Source organism: Leptopilina boulardi, unplaced genomic scaffold (genome assembly GCF_019393585.1).
Source record: "Leptopilina boulardi isolate dan_hultmark-lab unplaced genomic scaffold, ZJU_Lbou_2.1 LbouV2_121, whole genome shotgun sequence".
Lineage (NCBI taxonomy): Eukaryota > Metazoa > Arthropoda > Insecta > Hymenoptera > Figitidae > Leptopilina > Leptopilina boulardi.
Window position 1 is genome coordinate 471573 of NW_026137665.1, and position 19233 is coordinate 490805.

General features: G+C 20.9%; 3 protein-coding genes across 4 annotated transcripts; 2 read left to right on the forward strand and 1 right to left on the reverse strand.

Annotated features, from left to right (window-relative positions):
• The first annotated feature begins 46 nt into the window (after positions 1–46).
• Positions 47–5154, forward strand: LOC127285155 (2-amino-3-ketobutyrate coenzyme A ligase, mitochondrial). The gene is made up of 6 exons (XM_051311004.1): positions 47–194; positions 340–551; positions 663–1156; positions 4318–4510; positions 4596–4773; positions 4866–5154. The coding sequence occupies exons 1-6, from the start codon at positions 173–175 to the stop codon at positions 5021–5023; spliced, it is 1257 nt and encodes a 418-aa protein (XP_051166961.1). The 5' UTR covers positions 47–172; the 3' UTR covers positions 5024–5154.
• Positions 5155–5783: 629 nt separating this feature from the next.
• Positions 5784–11377, forward strand: LOC127285084 (uncharacterized). Of its 2 annotated transcripts, none has more exons than XM_051310899.1 (7): positions 5784–6108; positions 6184–6609; positions 6873–7844; positions 9740–9868; positions 9948–10220; positions 10321–11102; positions 11175–11377. In XM_051310899.1, the coding sequence occupies exons 2-7, from the start codon at positions 6285–6287 to the stop codon at positions 11199–11201; spliced, it is 2508 nt and encodes an 835-aa protein (XP_051166856.1). In that variant the 5' UTR covers positions 5784–6108; positions 6184–6284; the 3' UTR covers positions 11202–11377. The 2 variants fall into 2 exon arrangements, with proteins under 2 accessions (XP_051166856.1, XP_051166862.1); XM_051310905.1 differs by having other exon boundaries at positions 6893–7844.
• A 1138-nt stretch (positions 11378–12515) lies between these two features.
• On the reverse strand, positions 12516–18864 carry LOC127285184 (trimeric intracellular cation channel type 1B.1). The gene is made up of 8 exons (XM_051311056.1): positions 18539–18864; positions 16631–16787; positions 14886–14981; positions 14715–14803; positions 14538–14625; positions 14253–14373; positions 13018–13177; positions 12516–12877 (listed from the first exon to the last, which is right to left on the reverse strand). The coding sequence occupies exons 1-7, from the start codon at positions 18657–18659 to the stop codon at positions 13022–13024; spliced, it is 828 nt and encodes a 275-aa protein (XP_051167013.1). The 5' UTR covers positions 18660–18864; the 3' UTR covers positions 12516–12877; positions 13018–13021.
• Positions 18865–19233: the final 369 nt, after the last annotated feature.

A 19233-nucleotide genomic window follows, 5' to 3' on the forward strand; every position in this document is an offset into this window, starting at 1 on the left:
TTATATATACATAGATGCATTCATAGGAAAACCAGTTAGACCAGTTTTTGAGATTTATTTTTGTCTACTTTCCTTTATCAGGTTACTTGTTACTCTTCTCCAGTCTTCGAGAAATCATTGACATTTGGTCAGGATACATATTTAATATAAAATTTTTTTAAAAAAAAATAAGATGAGTCGTATTTTATTAAAACGTAAGTAATAATTTTTTTCTCTTTGTAAAAAATAAAATTCTCTTTATTATTCAGGCCTCGGATTATAATTTCTCAAGTTTTTCTGACTTTTTTTTCCAAAATACAAATTTTTCAATTTATTTGAATAACTATAATTTTCGTATAGGTATTTCGCCGGATAATTTTTTGACAAATGGCTCTAAACTTCAGCATACAAGTGCATTAAAATCAATTATTCAACCACAATTAGAAGCAATCAAGGAAGCTGGAACATGGAAATCAGAAAGAATAATAGCTTCACCTCAACGAACACAAATTTCATTGTTAAATGGAAAAAAAGTTCTCAATTTTTGTGCCAATAATTATTTAGGACTATCGGTAAGTTAAATATAGAAATAATAATTATTTATTTAATAAAATTGGAAAAATTAAATAAATTACACAGTAAAATGTATATATATATATATTTTTTTTTTTTGGTAATTTAAGGATCATCCTAAAGTAATTGAAGCAGCAAAAAAAGCACTCGATCAATATGGAGCTGGATTAAGTTCAGTAAGATTTATTTGTGGTACACAAAAAATTCATAAACAATTGGAAAATAAAATTACAGCCTTTCATAAAAGAGAGGACACAATAGTTTATGCCTCGTGTTTTGATGCAAACGCTGGAATTTTTGAAACTCTTTTAACAAATGAGGATAGTGTAATTAGCGATGAATTAAATCATGCATCGATTATTGATGGAATTCGTCTTTGTAAAGCTAAAAAATTTAGATATAAACACAGAGATATGAATGATTTGGAAGAAAAACTCAAGGAAAGTACATCGTCACGATTAAAATTAATTGTAACTGATGGTGTTTTCTCTATGGATGGAACTGTTGCACCATTGAAGGATATAATAGAGCTTGCAAAGAAATATAATGCTTTAACATTTGTTGACGATTGTCATGCAACTGGATTTTTCGGTGAGACTGGTCGGTGAGTATAAAAAAAAATTATTAAATAATTTCTATTTTTTTAAATTATTTTTATTTTTCAAAAATGATATGAATTTAAAAAAAAATTAAAAATAAAATCTAAAATGTCTGCGAAATTAATTATATTCAATAATTTTAATGAAAATTCAATTAAAAAATATTTTTTTAAATTTAATTATTCCTGAAATTCTTTTTAAAAAAGTCTTTAGTAATAAAATTTAAATTTACAAAATTTTCCACTCAAAATCTCCTGAAATTTGATGAATATAATTAAAATTTGGACTGTAGCTCTTCTGAAATTCCATTTTTTTTAAATTTCTATTTAAATTTATTTTTATCTTTAGGCAAGTTAATTATTTTAAATAATTTTAAAGAATTTCTTCTAAAATTGAATAATTTAAAATAATTTTTAATTATATATAATGAAAATTTGTTTAATATATTCAATTATTGTTTGCAATTTGTAAAAAAAATCTTCTGCAATTTTATTTTATAAAAATTCCAATTTAAAATCTCTTGAAATTCAATTATTTCTAAAAAATCTTAATTATATCATTCTTCCAAAACTCAATTATTTTGAAAATTATGTAAAATTCTTTTCCAAACTACTAATTTTCAATAATATTAATCAATTGTTTCGAATAATTTTTATCAAGTTTTTTTTTTAAATTAAATCATTTAAAACGCTTTTGGATAAAGTATTTTATTTTTAAAAGTGACTGAAAAAATATTATTATTTCAATTTTAAACTTTGAAAAAATTCTGAATTTATAAATAATTTCTATAATTCAGACTTGAAATTTTTTTTCAAAAAAGTAACTTTCATATTTTTTTTATAAATCTAAAATTTTTTTCAATTTGATTTTAAAATATTATCTAAATTATATTTCTTAATAATTTCTATGCAATTATTTTTATTGAGAAATTATTAAAATTTATTTTTAATATCTAATATCAATGGCTAATAGAAAAAAAAATTTATTAAATTAAATTTATTTAAATTTAAAAAATCAACTTTTTCTACTTTTCTTCTAGTGTAAATAGACTAAATCGACTTTCTTTTGCATCTATCCGAGGCCTAATATTTTTTTAGATAAAAAAATATTTACCTGTTAGAATTTTAAAAAAGCAAAAATTGTGCAAAATAACGTTTTTTCAAAAAAGTACAATTTACATTTTTTGATAATTCGAATTTTTTTTAAAATCATTGCTAACATTTTTGTTTTGTCAAATTTTAATTTTTCAATAAATAAAAAATATGTTTACTTCACAGTAGATTCAATGGGGTATGTATGTACTTCAAAAATTCAATTACATTAAAATATCAAATGTAAAAAATAATTGAATCTTTTTAAAATTTTTATTTAAAAACTAGCAAAATTAAACGCGCGCCAAATTGTGTATTTAATTGTTTGTTATAAAGAAATTAAAGATTAATATTATCAATAATAATTTAATTTATTAGAATATTTTTACATATTAAATGATAATAATTAAAATTATATGTTTACAAGCCTCGGATTATACGACTTTTTCCGACTTTTTTCAAAAATACGACTTTTATCGACTTATTTTAATAAAATGCGACATTTTTTTTACATTTGAAAAAAAATATAAATAAAATACATTTTTTTAGTATAAAATGTAGATCTTCTTCAGATCTTCTTCAATTCAATTATTTAACAAATTTTGAACTAAAATGATTCTTCACTAAATTAATTATTTTTAATAATTTTAATGAAATACATCACAAATTCAATTATATCAAAATTATTTTTCAATTAAAATTTTTATGAAATTTAACAATTGTTTATAATTTAAAAAAAAATATCACAATTGAATTATTTTTTTTTTAATTTCAATTCAAAATAAACTAAAATTCAATTATTACCAAAAATTTTAATTCAAAATCAATTAAAAATCCAATAATTATCCAAAATTTTCAATTTAATATTTCATTATTTACCAAGTTTTCAATTTAAAATGAAATAAAATTCAATTATTTTTTAAAATTTCTATTCAAAATTAATTATCCAAATTTTCAATAAAAAATGAACTTAAATTAAATTATTATCCAAAATTTCAATTAAAATTCAATTATTTCCCAAAATTTTCAATTCAAAATGAACTGAAATTCAATTATTTTCCAAATTTAAAATCAGATAAAATTTCATTATTCTCAAAAATTTGAATTCAAAATTAATTGAATTTTCAATAATTTGAATTTAAAAGCATCTAAAATTTAATTATTTCTAAAATTTTGCATCGAAAATTTTTTTTTTGAAATTTAATAATTTCAATTATAACTCTAAGGAAATTCAATTATTTTTAACTATTTTAATAATATTCTTTGAAATTTCAACTATCTGAAACCATTTTTCAATTAAAAATGATTTTCAAATTATTGTATTTTGTCCGCATTTTCTAATAAATTTTTAGTGAAATCATCTAAAATTTAAATTAAAAATCATTTAAAGTTTCAATTAATTTCAAAAATCTCAATTTTAAATCTTTGAAACTTGAATTAAATTTAAAAAATGTTTTCCAAAAATTGTTTGATAAATTATTTTTAGTTCTGTAAAATTTAATAATTGTTTGAAAATTAACAATATCTTTTGAAATTTAATTATTTCTAAAAATTTCTACTTTAACCCTTCGAAAAGTATTATTATTAAAAAAAAAAATTTTATTTAAAAATCTGTAAAATATTTTTGTTAAAATAAAAAACAAATCCACTTTTTTTTGGAATATAAATCGACTAAAACGACTTTTTGTGTCTTTAAGTTGATTCGAGGCCTGTGTTTTTATAATTAATATTTAATAGGTATTCGTTGGCCCCTGGTACGTTAAAAATTAATTTTTTTCAAATTACTATCTTGTACGAAATTTCCTGGCGCATCTTTTTTCTCATCATAAATTTTTTGTATTGGTAAACAATTTTTGAATCAACATACAACTTTAAAAAAAATTTCGTTGGTAAACGTTGTGTACTTCAGCTTCGTGAATTGAATTTTCGAATTTGGAATTTTAAAGAAACTTATTCCGAAATTTAGAAACACAATAAATTATACAACTTTGGCAAAAATGAGAAAAAGTAATTTTCGTAATAACTGGAATAATAATAAAATAAGTTATATTCTATGTGAACCTTTTTTTTTTTAGGGGAACTGAAGAGTATTTTAATAATGTTGGTGGCATCGATATAATAAATTCAACTTTAGGAAAAGCTTTAGGAGGAGCAGCTGGTGGTTATACTACAGGATGTAAGGAAGTAATTGATTTATTAAGACAACGCAGTCGACCCTATTTATTTTCAAATTCACTACCACCACCAGTTGTAGCTTCAGGAATTCAAGTAATGAATTACTTTTGGAAATTATAATATTATTCAATATATTTGATTACTATTATTATTATTATTATATTAAAATAATTTTTAGGTGATTGATCTCATATCGGATAGCACTGAATTTCTCGATCAAATTACGGAAAATACTCAATTATTTAGAAGTAGAATGACATCAGCTGGTTTTAAAATTAGTGGCGATAATCATCCAATTTGTCCTGTTATGCTTGGCGATGCAAAATTGGCATCAAAATTTGCTGATAAAATGTTGGGTATGATATTTTCTTTAAATCATATAAATTAATAAATTATAAAAATAAGGAAAAAAAATTTAATAATTAATTTTTAAATATTTTTCTTACAGAAAAAAATATTTATGTTATTGGCTTCAGTTATCCAGTTGTTCCTAAAGAAAAGGCGAGAATACGCGTTCAAATAAGTGCAGCACATTCAAAAGAAGAAATTAATAGAGCAGTTGATGCATTTATCGAAATTGGAAGGGAATTAAAAGTCATTAATTAATTAATTATTATTAAGAATTAAAATTAAAAAATTCTCTATTCAAAAATACATTTTTTTATAAAAATATTTACTTTTTCAAATTTTTTAGTTTTTGTTATACAAAAAAAGTAAATTTTATATTGTACAAGAATTTCGTTTTTGCTTTTCATTGGCAATTTTTGCATTCCAAGAATATTCATTATTCATTTGACAATGAAGAAGAAAATTTTTCCAGTCATTAATCATGACTGACATCTTGTTATACAATCTAATAATTAAAAAAAATATTATGAAACAAAAGTTCTTAATTTTTATTTAAAAAAAAAATTGTCTTACTGGTAAAATGATTGAATTTTTTTAAATTCACTCATAGAAATTTGTTTCTTTTTCGCAATTTCTTGAAAATTATTTTCAATTTGATGAGTTTGACAAATTAGAGACGCCATGTATCGAGCATATTTTCTTAATATTAATTTTTGTATTATTTCTTTGGTTAAAAATTGATAATTTTTTTTTTAAATTTATTACACTATATTTACCTGTTATTATCATATTTTACATCTCTTTCATAAATATTTAATTTATTATTTTTTATTTCCGTATTCATGTTATTTTCAATATTTTATAATAAAAATTATTCTACAATTATTAAATCCCAATTAAAATAATTAATAAAAACTTTCTTTGAAATTCATGAATAAAACAGAACCGAGAAAAAACCTCGTTTTTTTGTTTTAATTTTCGGCATAAAATTTTCTAACCATGTCAAAAAAATGATATTTTTAAAATTAATAAACAAATTCATGTTTTCTTTTCGTAGATGACTTGATGTTTATTATTTTCAAAAATAAATTGTAAATAAATTTAAATTTTTTAAATATCAAGAAATCAAAAATTTGGTAATGACATTAAAATGTAGTGAAAATAGAAGATTTCAATTTTTACAAGAATACAAAAAACATGAATGCCTTTGGAATCAAAATTCTACTAAATATTGGAATTACTGTACAAAAAAACAGTCTGTAAATAAAATTCTCAAAAAACTTAATATTCCAAAATTAACAGAATTAAAGTGTCAACAACAAATAGAAGGAATAACAAAAAAAGTAAATTACCCCAAAAAAAAATCAAAACTATCCTTTTTTTTTTAATAATTTTACCTCTTTTTTTCTGTTTATTAGAATATTTTTTTGAAAATACTCTCAGATACAATAAACAAAAAATTCTTCATGGCTTATATGAGGGAAAAATTAATAATTCAAAACTTTTGTGATATCCATTAATGCAAGATATGCTGAAAAAAAGTATTAGTAATAAGACAAAAGATAATTTTAAATTTACAATTTGCACAAATTCAAATAAAAATAAGAAAAAGATAAATAAAAAGAAAAAAATAAGATCAACATCACCAATCACTACTACTCAAATTACATATAATTCATGTGGACATAAAATTGTAAGAAAAATTGCCCTTCCTGAAGAAATTAAACACAAGGGAAAAAAATCGAAGAAAAAAATAATGAATGATAAATATACAAATTGCGTTCAATGTCCAAGTTTTGAGAAGAATTTATTAAAAGCATCAAATGAAGAAAGAGAGACTAAAGGTAAAATTGAAATTAATTGAACGACACACCGGCGACGAAAGAAACTGCAATTGAAAATTAATTGTTATTTCATTTGTAATTTTCCAAAAAAAAAAATTTTTGAATCCTCGAATTTTTGGTGTTAATCTTAAAATAATCTCGTCTCCCCAAACGGTTTGAAAATTTTCGTTTTTAGACAGAATTTTTTAAAGCCCTTTTTGGAAAACGTTCAATTCCTTTTGTATATTTTTTCCTCATTATTATTTTTTATTTTTATTATTTAGATCCAAATACTCTTTCACAGCAATCAATTTGTGTGAGGGAAATGAAAAAAAGAAGAGATATTTCAAGATTTTGTGCAACAAATCCAAAATCAATAGAATGTTCCTCGTGTTGTAAAAATTCAGAAAATTTACATTATGCAGTTAATTATAATCCATCAAGAAATGTGAATTCTTATTCAAATTATTTTAATAAAACAAATAATTTCGATTTCTACAATGATTTAAATTACAAGGCTTATGGTGATCAACAAAATAGATATCGAACAAAATATGTTCATTGTCCTGGTAGATTAAAATCAGCTGATAAATTTTTAACTACTTGTGATGATAGAAATGTTAATTATTCAAAAACAATTGAAAACATTGTTTGTACAAATAAAAATTTTGATTTATCTCAAGGAGAAGAACCATCCGAACAAAATAAATCATTTTGTTTAAGAAATAGAGACGATTCATTAAAATACAATAAAGAATTAACAAATGTAATTGATAAAAATTATTGTTCCGATGATCAGAGAGTGGTGAAATTTTCTTCAAGAATAGGAGATAAATTTGAAAATAATGTATTCGATGCTTATTCTCCATTTAAAATTAGTATTCAATGTTATGAGAGAGGAATGCATAATAAGCAAAAAATAGTGAATGAAGCTGCAAATCAAGAAACTCAAACTGCTTTAGAATTAAAGCAACAAGGAATTTCAACAGATGTGAAAAATTATTTATCAAAAGAAATTCAATGCACGGGAATTGCGACACAATCGAGACAAACTGGAATTGATGATGAAGATCATTTGAAGATGGGAATAATTCCAAAAAAAAGTGTTTGTGTTTCATGCGATCAAACTGATGAGATAAAGGATGATTATTTTCTTCTTATGCCAGGTGGAAAATGTGTTAAACTTGCACAGAAAATATTTACTAATGAAAATTTTGTTCCATGTCCTGGTGCAAATAATGATGGAATTTATGATGGTAAATTTCTGATCATAAAATAAAATTAAAATTTTTACAAATTTTTTTGGCATACTGTCAAAATTTTATAAGCCTTTCATGAATTCCAAATTTTAATTAACATAATTTTTATATGTTAAAAAAAGATAAAAAGAATTTAAAAATAAATAAATAAAATGACAATTCGGTTACAATAATTAATCAAATTTGGTTAAAAATTTGATCAAATAAAAATTCGGTTCAAAAAATAAATTTTTAAAAATTTTATTACATTTTTTACAAATATAATAAATTATATAAAAAAAAGTAATTCAATTTACAAGTGATAAACTTTAATTATAAAAAAAATTTCTATTTCATGTATTTCACGTGAGATTTTCTTTCAAAAATTTTTTTTTGTCTGGAATAATTTTTCGAAATCTTATATGGAAAATAAGAAATTATTTTGTATTTGTATTTTTTTTTATTTAAAGAAATTATGGTAGTTATGATTTTTTTTTAAATAAAAAAAATAGGTATATTATTTTAGTAGATTTGAAAATATAGAAATATAAAACTAGTTTATAATTTAAAATTTTTTTATTTACGTTCAAAATAAATAAATAATAAACAATCGAAATAAAAATAAATTGTCATTAAATATAAATTTCATCAAATTAAAATTCTACACTGAAAAATAAATTTATTTGATTCAAATACTCGATTACTTGAGTACAGGCCTCGGTTCGACTTTAAGGCACAAAAAAAAGTCGTTTTAGTCGATTTACATTCCAAAAAAAGTCGATTTTTTTATTTTAATTAAATTTAATTAGTTAATAAGTATTTTATTTTAAATAACTAATATTATTAAATATTAAACCCATTTTATTCATTCCTAAATTTTAATTAAGTAGGGAAAATTTCTAAAAAAAAAATTCTGAAAATAATTCAATTTTAGAGTTTTTATTTGAAACTTTTTTAAATAATTGAATTTTTAAAGAAATATTAAAATTAATAAAAATAATTGGACTTTGGAAGAGTTATAGTTGAAATTTTTAGAAATAATTATAAATTTCAGACAATAATAAAAATTTTATAGAATTGAAAATAATTTATCAAATAATTTTAGATAACATTTTTTAAAAGTAATTAAATTTTCAAAAATTTACCTACAATATTCATATTTTTAAATTTTAAATTTCAAGTGATTTTTAATTGAAATTTTTTGTGATTTCTGTTGATAAAGAATTTATTAGAAATTACAGACAAAAATTGAATTTCAAAAGTTTTTAATTAAAAAAAAATGTAAAAAAAGTCGTAAAAGTAGCATCTTTTTAAAATAAGTCGAAAAATGTCGTATTTTCAAAAAAAAAGTCAGAAAAAGTCGTATAATCCGAGGTCTGTGATTATTATCAAAGAAATATTTATTTGAATCAAATAATTATTATTTGAATCAATTAAATGGGATTTGTTTTAAATACAAAAATTATTAGTTCAAATAAATTTTTTTTCAGTGTATTAAATACGAATTTATTTAAATGAAAATTATTTTTAAAAAATAATTCTGTCAAATAACAATTCCGTTAAATAAAAATTGGATCAAATATTAAGAGAATAAATAAATATATAATAAAATTAAAAATTAAATCAAATGAAAATTCAATAACATTCAAATTCTGTTAAATAATAATTTGATTAAATGAAAAAAGAAAATTTTGATTAAACAAAAATTAAAATTTGATTAAAAAAATGAATTATTATTTAAGTGGGGGAAATTAAATAAAAATAAGATTTCTCTTATTTAAACAATTCTATAAAAAATTCAAAATTTTTCATATATTGTAAAAACCCTGTAAAATTAATTTTAAAAAATTAGCTATAAAATTTCCTACAACAGTAAAATTAATCCATCTACATTTATAGAATCTATTTTGCAGATGAATCTTTTTCAATTTGCACTGAAACATCTAATACAACTCAAGAATCCAGAATGGTCGATTCTAATACAATGACAACACCCGAATTATTAGAATGTGTTGAAAAAATATTGAGAAATGATTCCCAAGGTAATTCACATTTCTATTATAAAAATTTAAAATTCCGCTAATTTTCTATAAAAATTAAAATTTTATTTTATCATAAAAGTTGAAATACAGGAGAATTTTGATTCACAAGTTTCAAGAAATGAAGAAATAAATGACAATGAAAGTAAATGTAGAATTTGCAAGACTAATCAAGTTGTAGATGAGAATTTAAAATTTTGTTTCGAAAAGCTTTTCAATAAAAAACTGTCAAATTCAGATTGTTTTCCCTGTTTAAATGAGAAATTAAATAAAACCGGCGATTTGACAAAAAGAATTTTATACATTTTGAAATATGCTCTTGAACTGAATTCAAATGCTAAAAATAATACCAATGGTTTGTATTTTAAAAATCGAAATTTTTTTCTCAAAAAAACAGTAAATACTCTTCTGTAATTAATTAATTGGAAAAAAAAATAATAAAGAAAATAATTTAGATTCTAGATTTAATTCGAAAAATACGAATGAAATAATTAAAAAATTATGCAAGTGTGTAAAAAAACTATCAAATCCTGAAATATTAAAACAAACAAAAAGTAAAAATTCAACATTATCACAAAATAAAGAAAATAATAAAGTATCAAAAATAATGTCAACTGAAGAAGAAGAAGAACAAGAAGTGGAAAATTTTCATGAAAATTTGAAAATAGTTCAAAAAAATGTTGGAATTGAAAAACAAACAGAAACAGATAATAGACCAATTACAACTCGAAGTATGAATACATTTATTGAAGAATTTCCTGTGGAAATAATTCAAACTCTTCTTGAAAGTGAAGGAACAAATACTGAATTTAGAATTCATAAAGAAATAGGAACAAATACAATTGAAAAAAAAAGATCACAAGATGCTTCAACTCAATCATATTCAAAAGAAAAATGTATTAATAATAATAATAATAATAAAAAAATAAAAATGACAAATCAATGTCGAGAGCCTATTTTAGTGCGAGTAATTTCATCAAGTGATGGACAAAAAGCACAATTTTCAGAATATTCAACGTCTGAAAGTGATGATTTCAGAAAAATTGGCTTTAAACGAGTTTGTTTCAATGATAATTCTCAATTTCAAGTATTTAAAAAAGATTTAAAAAATTGTGAAGAAAATTGTTCAAATAAAGAATTAACAAAAATCAGAGACAAGACAAATTATAAAGTAAAAAAGAAAATCGATAAAAAATGTATGGAAAATTCAAGAATTCGAAATTTAGGAAATAGAAAGGTGAATTATTTTTTCCCCAAAAACAAAAAAATTGATTTTTTATAAGTCTAATAAATAATTCTTCTTTTCCAGATATTCTACAATGATTTTTTCGATTAGAAAGAAAGAAAAATTAAAATTCTTATTGTCTACTATGTCTAAAGTTAAAGTTTTTGTTACAGTAAAAATATCAAATAAAAATATATAATGTTCAAACTTTAAGAAAATAATTAATAATTATTTAATAAATAGTATATTTTTTGGAAAAATATAATAACTAAACTTAATATTACATGTTAAAATATTTATCGAGTCAATATTTCGAAAGAAGGAAAAATTTACACAAAAACAAATTAATTTATTTAAAAATATTCTTAAAAGGTAATTTAGAATAATTTTCATTTTTTCCTTTCATGTTTTTTTATATTTTCATAAAGATTTAATAATATCACAAAAAATAATGGATATAAGACAATTGCGGTGAATTCTACTTAATTTAACAAACGTAAATTTTAATTTCTTATACATAAATAACGCTGAATTATTTATAATATTATAATTATATAATATAATATATAATCTCAAACATAATTTATATAGTACATAAAAAAGGCGAAGAATTTATTAATCAGTTGAGTGGTAATTTTTTTTCAGTTAAAAACTCTATCATTCAAATGATTAATGTCAAATGAGAAAAAAAAACATTTCAGAGCACTGTATTATAATATTTACAAATAATTAATTTTTTAAAATAAATAAAATTTAATGAATTTTTTTTGTACTATTTACCTGTTTATTTTTTGCTTCTATAAAAGAAGCACTGAAAAAGAATTTGTTTTTTGGAAGATTTTTAGGAAGATTTAAAAAAAACTTTAAAAATTTCTCCTATCTTTAAAGTTGCACTTAAAATTAATAAAAATTCATTTTAAATTATTAAAATTTTCCATTATCATGTAATTAATAATTTTTCGTCGATTTGTAAAAAGAACTCTTTAAAGTTAAGAATTAATCACACACTTGAAAAAAAAAAAAAAAATTACAAAACAATTCTACATTATTTGCAGATGAATATCCTTTCATTCGTCTTTATAAATATATTCTTTATATAGTTAGTATTATGCACAACGCTAAATTTTCAATACTTAATTTTTTTTTTTTTTTTTTTTTTAAATACAATTATTATGTCAATAATACTTTTTTTTAGCGATTGCATGTGTCAGTCAATAAAATACGATTTAAAATACAATTTTTTCGGATAAAAAAAAAATTGCACATTTTTAAAAATCCACGTGATTTTTTAAGCAATAAATTGTTGCTCTTCAAACTTTTTTTTTTAATATACAAAAAACACAACTAATTTCAAGCAAATTCAACACGGTGATTATAAATATAATTTGTGTCGTACATTTTTGTATAAAATATTAAAATTGTAAATTTTTTTTTTAATGATTAGTAGTTTAATAAAAGTTTGACAGGGCAAGAGATTTTTCTTTATAGAGAATACTTTGGTTCTTAGTTTTAGTTTTTTGGATTTTTTTTAGTTTTTAGTTTTTTTACAAGTAAAATTATGAAATAATGTAGATTATTGTATATAAAATTATACAAGATCAATGGGTATAATACTATTGTCTTATTATGCTAGCAGTAATTACCCCTCTTATGTTGTTGTTTTTTTTTTCATCTTGCGATAGAATCGTTTTTTATATACAAATTATTGCACTTTAGGTATAGATGACTAGATTTTATTTTCAGGTTTTTTTTCTTTATGTTGAAACATTTCATTAAATGTTGACTTTCTAAAATTCAAGTATATTAATTAAATAACGTTGAATTTTTATTAAAAATTGTTTAAAAAAAAAAAAAATTCGATATTTTTTTTTCTGAAAAACTTATAAAAAATTTGTTTAAAGAAATTTTCAAAAGATTCCATACATACCAAATTAATTAGTTTTTTTGGGATCGGCTTTTTCATCTTTGGCTTGTCCACGGCCAAATAATTTTGCTAACGAATCCCAAATTCCTCCAAGGAAGAGGGCACAGCATAAATTTTCAAAAGGTACAAATGGATCGTGAATTCCCAATAAAATTGATGACAACTGAAAAATTATGGAAAATTTTTAAAACAAATAATCTTTAATCAAACTTAATAATATGATATTCATTACAATTTGAAATCAAATTTAATTTTTTATGGTTTTTTATCAGATTTTCAAGGTTTTTGAAATTTAATTATGTATTTTTTAATTTAATTATTTTTAATTTTAATTATTTTTAAATATCAATTGTTATTTTAAAATTAAATGGATTCAAAATTCAGTTATTCTATAAATTCAAAATCATTTTAATTTTTATATGTTAATACAATTATTATAAAATAACAATTATTTTGCAAATTCATTATTTTTAAAATTCTAATGTTATGTTACATTTTCAATTACTTTGTAAATGAAATTATTTTCAAACTGAATAATTTTGAATTTTTAAAATTATTGAATTTTACAATAAATAATTTACCTATTTTTTAAAAACTTGAATTTTTTCGTACATTTTTAATTTTAAGAAAATTTAATTTTATTGCTAATTACCTAATAGTGTGTGAATTAAATTAAAAAAATTTAAAGTTTAACTTGCAGAAAAAAGAATTAGAGGCGAAATTTAAATACTTGAATAGATTTGTAAAAACTCTATATTGAATATACAATGAAATAAATATTTGCCTCAATTATTTGAATCACTTAAGGACATAAAAAATAATTTAGCACAATCCTTAAGTGATAGAATAATTGAGAAATCAATTAATCAAAGGACGTATTTTCAAGAGAAATAAATATTATTATTACTGTCAAAGTAGACAAAAAAAAATCTAGCATAATTTATCACTTTAAATTTTTTAAAGTATCGAAATGTCATTTTTGAAAGTTCAAGGTTTAAGTAAAAAAAAAAAAAAAATCAATGAGAATTCAGTTTTTTCAAGGCAAAACTAAATTCACGTCGTTTTCCTGATTTTCATGGTTGAATAGTCACGGTGAATAATAATAGTGACTTAAAAAATTGAAAGTGAAATATATATAGATGTGAGTTCAATTTTATTTATACAGTTTTTTGAATTATCAAGTTCTATTTTGAAATTCGAGTTTCTTTGTCAGGGAAAAGAATTTAAAACATAATTACCTTAAAGTAGACAAAGAAGATAACAATTCCAAAGTACACTAATGCATGAGGTGCAGAAATAAGGTCAGTCTTTTTATCTAAAACAAAAATAATCGAAGCCACCAGCGATGCTTTCGTAGGACTGAAACAAAAAAATTATTTTGTTTTATACATTTATCTAATGCAACAAATGTAAGTAATAGTTTAAAAATTGTAATTTTTAAAATTTTCATAAATAATAAACTAAGTAAATAAATAAATAAACTGAGTGCAAATACAAGAAATAAAATTTTAATTCCAACTTACAAACTAGGTTGCATAAATTCCATAGCGGTTGGAGTCCAAACTCCTCGAATAAGACGCTCAAATAATTTGATGAAACCAGCAGCATTTCCTGTGAAGGAGGAAAAAAAAAATAATTTAACCTACATTTACACAATTTTTCATTATTATAATAATTACATTTATCTTTTTTTTTCAAACCTTTGAGCGTTCCAATGAGAATCATTATTAAATATGCATTTGGATATAATTTTCCAGCGTGAGATACACCATCGTAAACTTTTTTACACCTATAATAAAAAAGAATTTTTATTGCGTAATTAAATAATTTTGCAAGACATTGTCTTTAGTTTTTCTTCTTTTGCTACATACCTGTATATTTCTTTCATAGCAGAACATATAATTTTAACAGGTAAAAATTTAGCAATTTTATATCCAATATCAAAAGGAGTGTAAAATATTATGTACCTAAAAAAAAAAAATTTTATAATTCATAAAATAAGTATATCGAAAGTGATACGTCGAAAATATAAAATAGAATAGTTTAAATCTAAATTAATTTTAAAAATAAAATTTACAAATTTTTTAATTTTTTATCGATTTTTATGCCTTGGATTGACTTTAAGGCGCAAAAGATGTCGTTTTAGACGATTAGAATTTCAAGAAAAGTCGAAAAAATCCATTTTTTATTTTTTTTAATAAATTTAATTGGTTAATAAATATTTTAATTCAAATAACTATTGTTATTAGGTATTAAATTAATTTTATTAATGAATTAATAAGAATACTATAGAAATGTTCTAAAAAAAAATTTATTTCGAATATTTCAAAATCGAAGAGACAAATTTTAAAAATTTTAATTTAGTAGGACAAATTTCAAAAAAAAAACTTTTAATGTTCTATTTTACAATATTTTTGAAATCTGATTTAAGCAAATTGTTCGAATTCAAGATTATTGGCCTAGGTTTTAGTTTAAATAAACAAAAAAAAATGTTGGACCATAATTAAATTTTAAAAAGTTATTAATGACATTTTTTTTTTAAATAATTCGATTTCGAAAGATTTAAAATTAAAATCATTTTTTGCAAATTTAAATTATTTTGTTTAATTTCTGACAATTGAAATTTTAAAAGAATTTTCGACGAATTATAATTGAAATAAAAATTTTTTTAAATAATTGAATTTCAAAAGATTTTAAATTAAAATACAATTGTTGCAAAAATTTAATTGCTATAGTTTTTTTTTAATTTTCTGACAATTGAAATTTTGAAAGAATTTTTTTTTTTTTTTTTTTTTACTAGTAACAAGATATTGAGCTCACAGTCGAAAGACCATTTAAAAGGAAGAATTATAATTGAAATTTTTAGAAATAATTCAATTTCAGAATGTTTTATATTGAAAATTTTAATTAAAAATAATTAAATTTTAAAAGATTTTAAGTTAAAATTTTTAGAAGTAAGTAATTGAATTTAAAAAGATTTGAAATTGAAATTTTTGAAAATTTCAATTAATCAAATTTTTTAATTTATGTGAATAATTAAATTTTACAGAATTTTTAATTAAAAAAATGTTTTAAATAATTTGATTTCTTGAAGAACTGGATGGAAATTATTAGTTAAAAATTTTAAATTATTATTAATTATTAAGTTCAGATTTTTTTTTAGAAATAATTGAATTTCATGAGATTTTGAATTAAAATTTTAGGTAATTTTATTTTCTGAAATTGTTTTTTTAAAAAATTTAATTATTGAATTTTTAAAAATATTTCATTGAAAAATATTTTCAGATAAGTAATTGCATTTTTGTAGAATTTTTTTTATTATTTAATATAATTAATTTAGTGAAGAATTTTAGTTATAAATAATTAAATTTTAAAAGAATCGCATTGTATACTCAAAAAAAAGTCGTATTTTTCAAAAAAGAATTTGTAAAAAATAGTGTAAAAAAAAAAATTGGAAAAATTGCACCTTATTAAAATATGTAATTTGAAAAAAGTTGCATTTTTGAAAAAAAAAAATTTGGAAAAAGTCCTACAGAGGCCTGGATTTTTAATATTTATTTAAAATTAATAAAAAAATTAATTTAATAAAAATTTTCTATTTCAGGTTATAACTAACCAAACAATGGTAGCAAGACCAACTTGTTGTGTATTTTTTAATGGTGCTAAAATTGGTTCTCCCAATAATCCATTGCACAGCATTCCACTGGCAAAAACAACCAACATTGTGGAAAGCCAACATGATAAAGGATGTTTTCTGGAAAATGCATGAGCCCCTGTAAATAACAAAAATTTATAAAAATCATATTTTTTTTTGTAAATTTATGGATTTTCTAAAAAAAAAAGTTTTCTTAAAAAAAGTGCAATAAACGCAGAAAAAAAGAGTTTTTGAAGAAAAAAATTAACTTTTTCTTGTTTTAATCGATTTTGAAAAACATGTATTTCCATAATATTGAACTCATAAACACAATGTACAATAAAAAATAGGTCAATAGGAAACCTTATAAATATTGACAACATGCATGAGAGGGCGGAAGTAAAATTGAAGGGTGATTACTCTGAACGTTACATATTTTTACCTTAGAAAAATTATTCTTAAAAGTATATATATATATATATATATTGATTATTTCCTTCGATACTTTATTGATTGTTTTACTTATTTGTAAAGAATATGAATTGAATTAAAAGTAATTTTCCAAATCTAGAGCAATCATTCGTTTTATATAATTGAAAACAAATTTATACTTTTATTACTTAGCATATTATATTGACTTGTACCTAAAAACTATACATAATTAAATGTAATAACGTTCCTTAAATAAATTAAATTACATTTAATTTTATCAAATTTTTACCTTATTTTAAAGAAATATTTCAGAAAATTAAAAAAAAAAAAATTCAAATTTTTAATTTACAAAATTTAAATATATTTAATATTGATTTTTCATCTTTACAAAAAATTTACATTGATAAAAAGAACAGAATTTCGAAAGTGTTTTGCTTCGATGAACATTGTCAAGGTGAAGAAATGTTTTTATTACCTTTTTTTTATATAGAAATAGAGATTTTTGTTTCTTGTAACGTTATAATCTGATTTACTTTTGAAATTTTTTTTGTAAAATCCTTTAAATTTTATTTTTTGGTAAAGAATTACTAAATTAAAAAAAAAGCATTTGTCAAAATGATAATCACGTGTTTTTAATTAGTCATATAAAATGGAAATAATGAAAAATTTCAAAAAAAGCAAATTTCTAATTTTCTGACAGTATAATTTTACAAAATAAATTTTGATCAAAAATGTGATTATAAATTCTAAGATATTTACAAAAATAGAATAGCCCAGGTTTTACAGCAGGGACGACAGACAAATTCTGCCAAAAATGCACGTGTTGTTTTGATATTTTTGGTGAATTTCCAACAATTTGACATTATAATAATATTCAATTTTTTTTTTTTCTAAAGTTTTTATTTTCTTTTTAATTTAAATGTTCAAAAAAAATATATTTTTGCAAATAATATATACTTTAAAAACTTTTTCAGTGCATAAAAAAATTATATATTTTATTAAACTGTTTTTTTTTACCATTTTTTATTTTACATCGATATTAAAATTAAATATAAATCTAATCGAATCTATTATTGATAAATAACAATAATGCCAGAAATTTTAGGGAGGAAAAAAATATTGAAAAGTTCCAAACAGTATAAATTTACAATTATTTAAAAAAAAAGAACAACAATAGTAAGAGAAAAAAATTTATTTTACCATCAAAATTAAATTAAAATTCTATATATTTATACTTAATATACTGTCAAAGAAAAAAATTGATGAAATTATGAAAAATATTTCATTTGAAAGTAATGAAAAAAAGGAAGAAAGTAATACAAAAAAAAGTAAGAAAGTAATTTCGTTTTATAAAATTCTAAATTAGGAATAGAATATTGCCATGGCAGAGGCTTGAGAGCTATCTCGGTGTTGAAGCTCAGTGGAGTTTTAAAATTAGAATCATCCCAGTGGGCTTACCGGGTCCTAAATCTTCTTTGACGTGCAGCGCGCAAAGTACACAGTTAGCGATGTCGAAGTAAGGGAACATTTTTAATTTAATGACTTGATTAGCCATATCAAGGAATGCCTCGGGATCCATGTTTACCACTGTTTTCTCCAAATGACACTTATGCAAATAAAAATTACACTAAATATAAATATATTTTTGTTTAAAAAAAAAACAACAACCTCTGATCGAGGTTGTGTACAACACACACGCACTGCTTATGACTAATATTTTTTTTTTTTCTTATTGTCAAGCAGCCGACAGTGTAATCTCGTCTGCTTGTCGTCTGCTATATTACAAGGGCTTTTGCTTATTAATGCGCATGTGCATTAATAAGTCATTTACCCGCAATTTTTGAAATAACAATAAAAAAAAAAAATTATTTAATAAATTTATATTAAATGAAATAAAAAAAATGGGTATTAATTATGTAATTTAGGTAGTTTTTATCATTAGCTAACTTTTGACAACTTGAAACTATTTTTGATTTTCGTTTTATGTCATTCGCTTCTGTCATTGTCTTACTCTCACGTTGCCACGGTAACACGTACATTAGACAAGGATAGCAAAAAGGTACTCACGAAGTCACGAACTAAAATTTTTGTCTTCAGATGGCGATTATGTTCTATTTGAAATTTTAGCGGAATATTATTTTTTTCCTTAATTA

What these genes read in the sequence shown, in the direction of transcription:
- LOC127285184 (XM_051311056.1), bottom strand. Translation starts at nt 18,659, where the DNA reads ATGGATCCCGAGGCATTCCTTGATATGGCTAATCAAGTCATTAAATTA. An exon ending in GAATTTATGCAACCTAGTTT is followed by an intron (nt 14,374 to 14,537) that starts GTAAGTTGGAAT and finishes TTTTTGTTTCAG; the next exon opens with TCCTACGAAAGCATCGCTGG. An exon ending in TCTTCTTTGTCTACTTTAAG is followed by an intron (nt 13,178 to 14,252) that starts GTAATTATGTTT and finishes ATAATTTTTCAG; the next exon opens with TTGTCATCAATTTTATTGGG.
- LOC127285084 (XM_051310899.1), top strand. Translation starts at nt 6,285, where the DNA reads ATGCAAGATATGCTGAAAAAAAGTATTAGTAATAAGACAAAAGATAAT. An exon ending in ATTGAGAAATGATTCCCAAG is followed by an intron (nt 9,869 to 9,947) that starts GTAATTCACATT and finishes TTATCATAAAAG; the next exon opens with TTGAAATACAGGAGAATTTT. An exon ending in TGCTAAAAATAATACCAATG is followed by an intron (nt 10,221 to 10,320) that starts GTTTGTATTTTA and finishes AAAATAATTTAG; the next exon opens with ATTCTAGATTTAATTCGAAA.
- LOC127285155 (XM_051311004.1), top strand. Translation starts at nt 173, where the DNA reads ATGAGTCGTATTTTATTAAAAC. An exon ending in TTTTTCGGTGAGACTGGTCG is followed by an intron (nt 1,157 to 4,317) that starts GTGAGTATAAAA and finishes TTTTTTTTTTAG; the next exon opens with GGGAACTGAAGAGTATTTTA. An exon ending in TTGTAGCTTCAGGAATTCAA is followed by an intron (nt 4,511 to 4,595) that starts GTAATGAATTAC and finishes AATAATTTTTAG; the next exon opens with GTGATTGATCTCATATCGGA.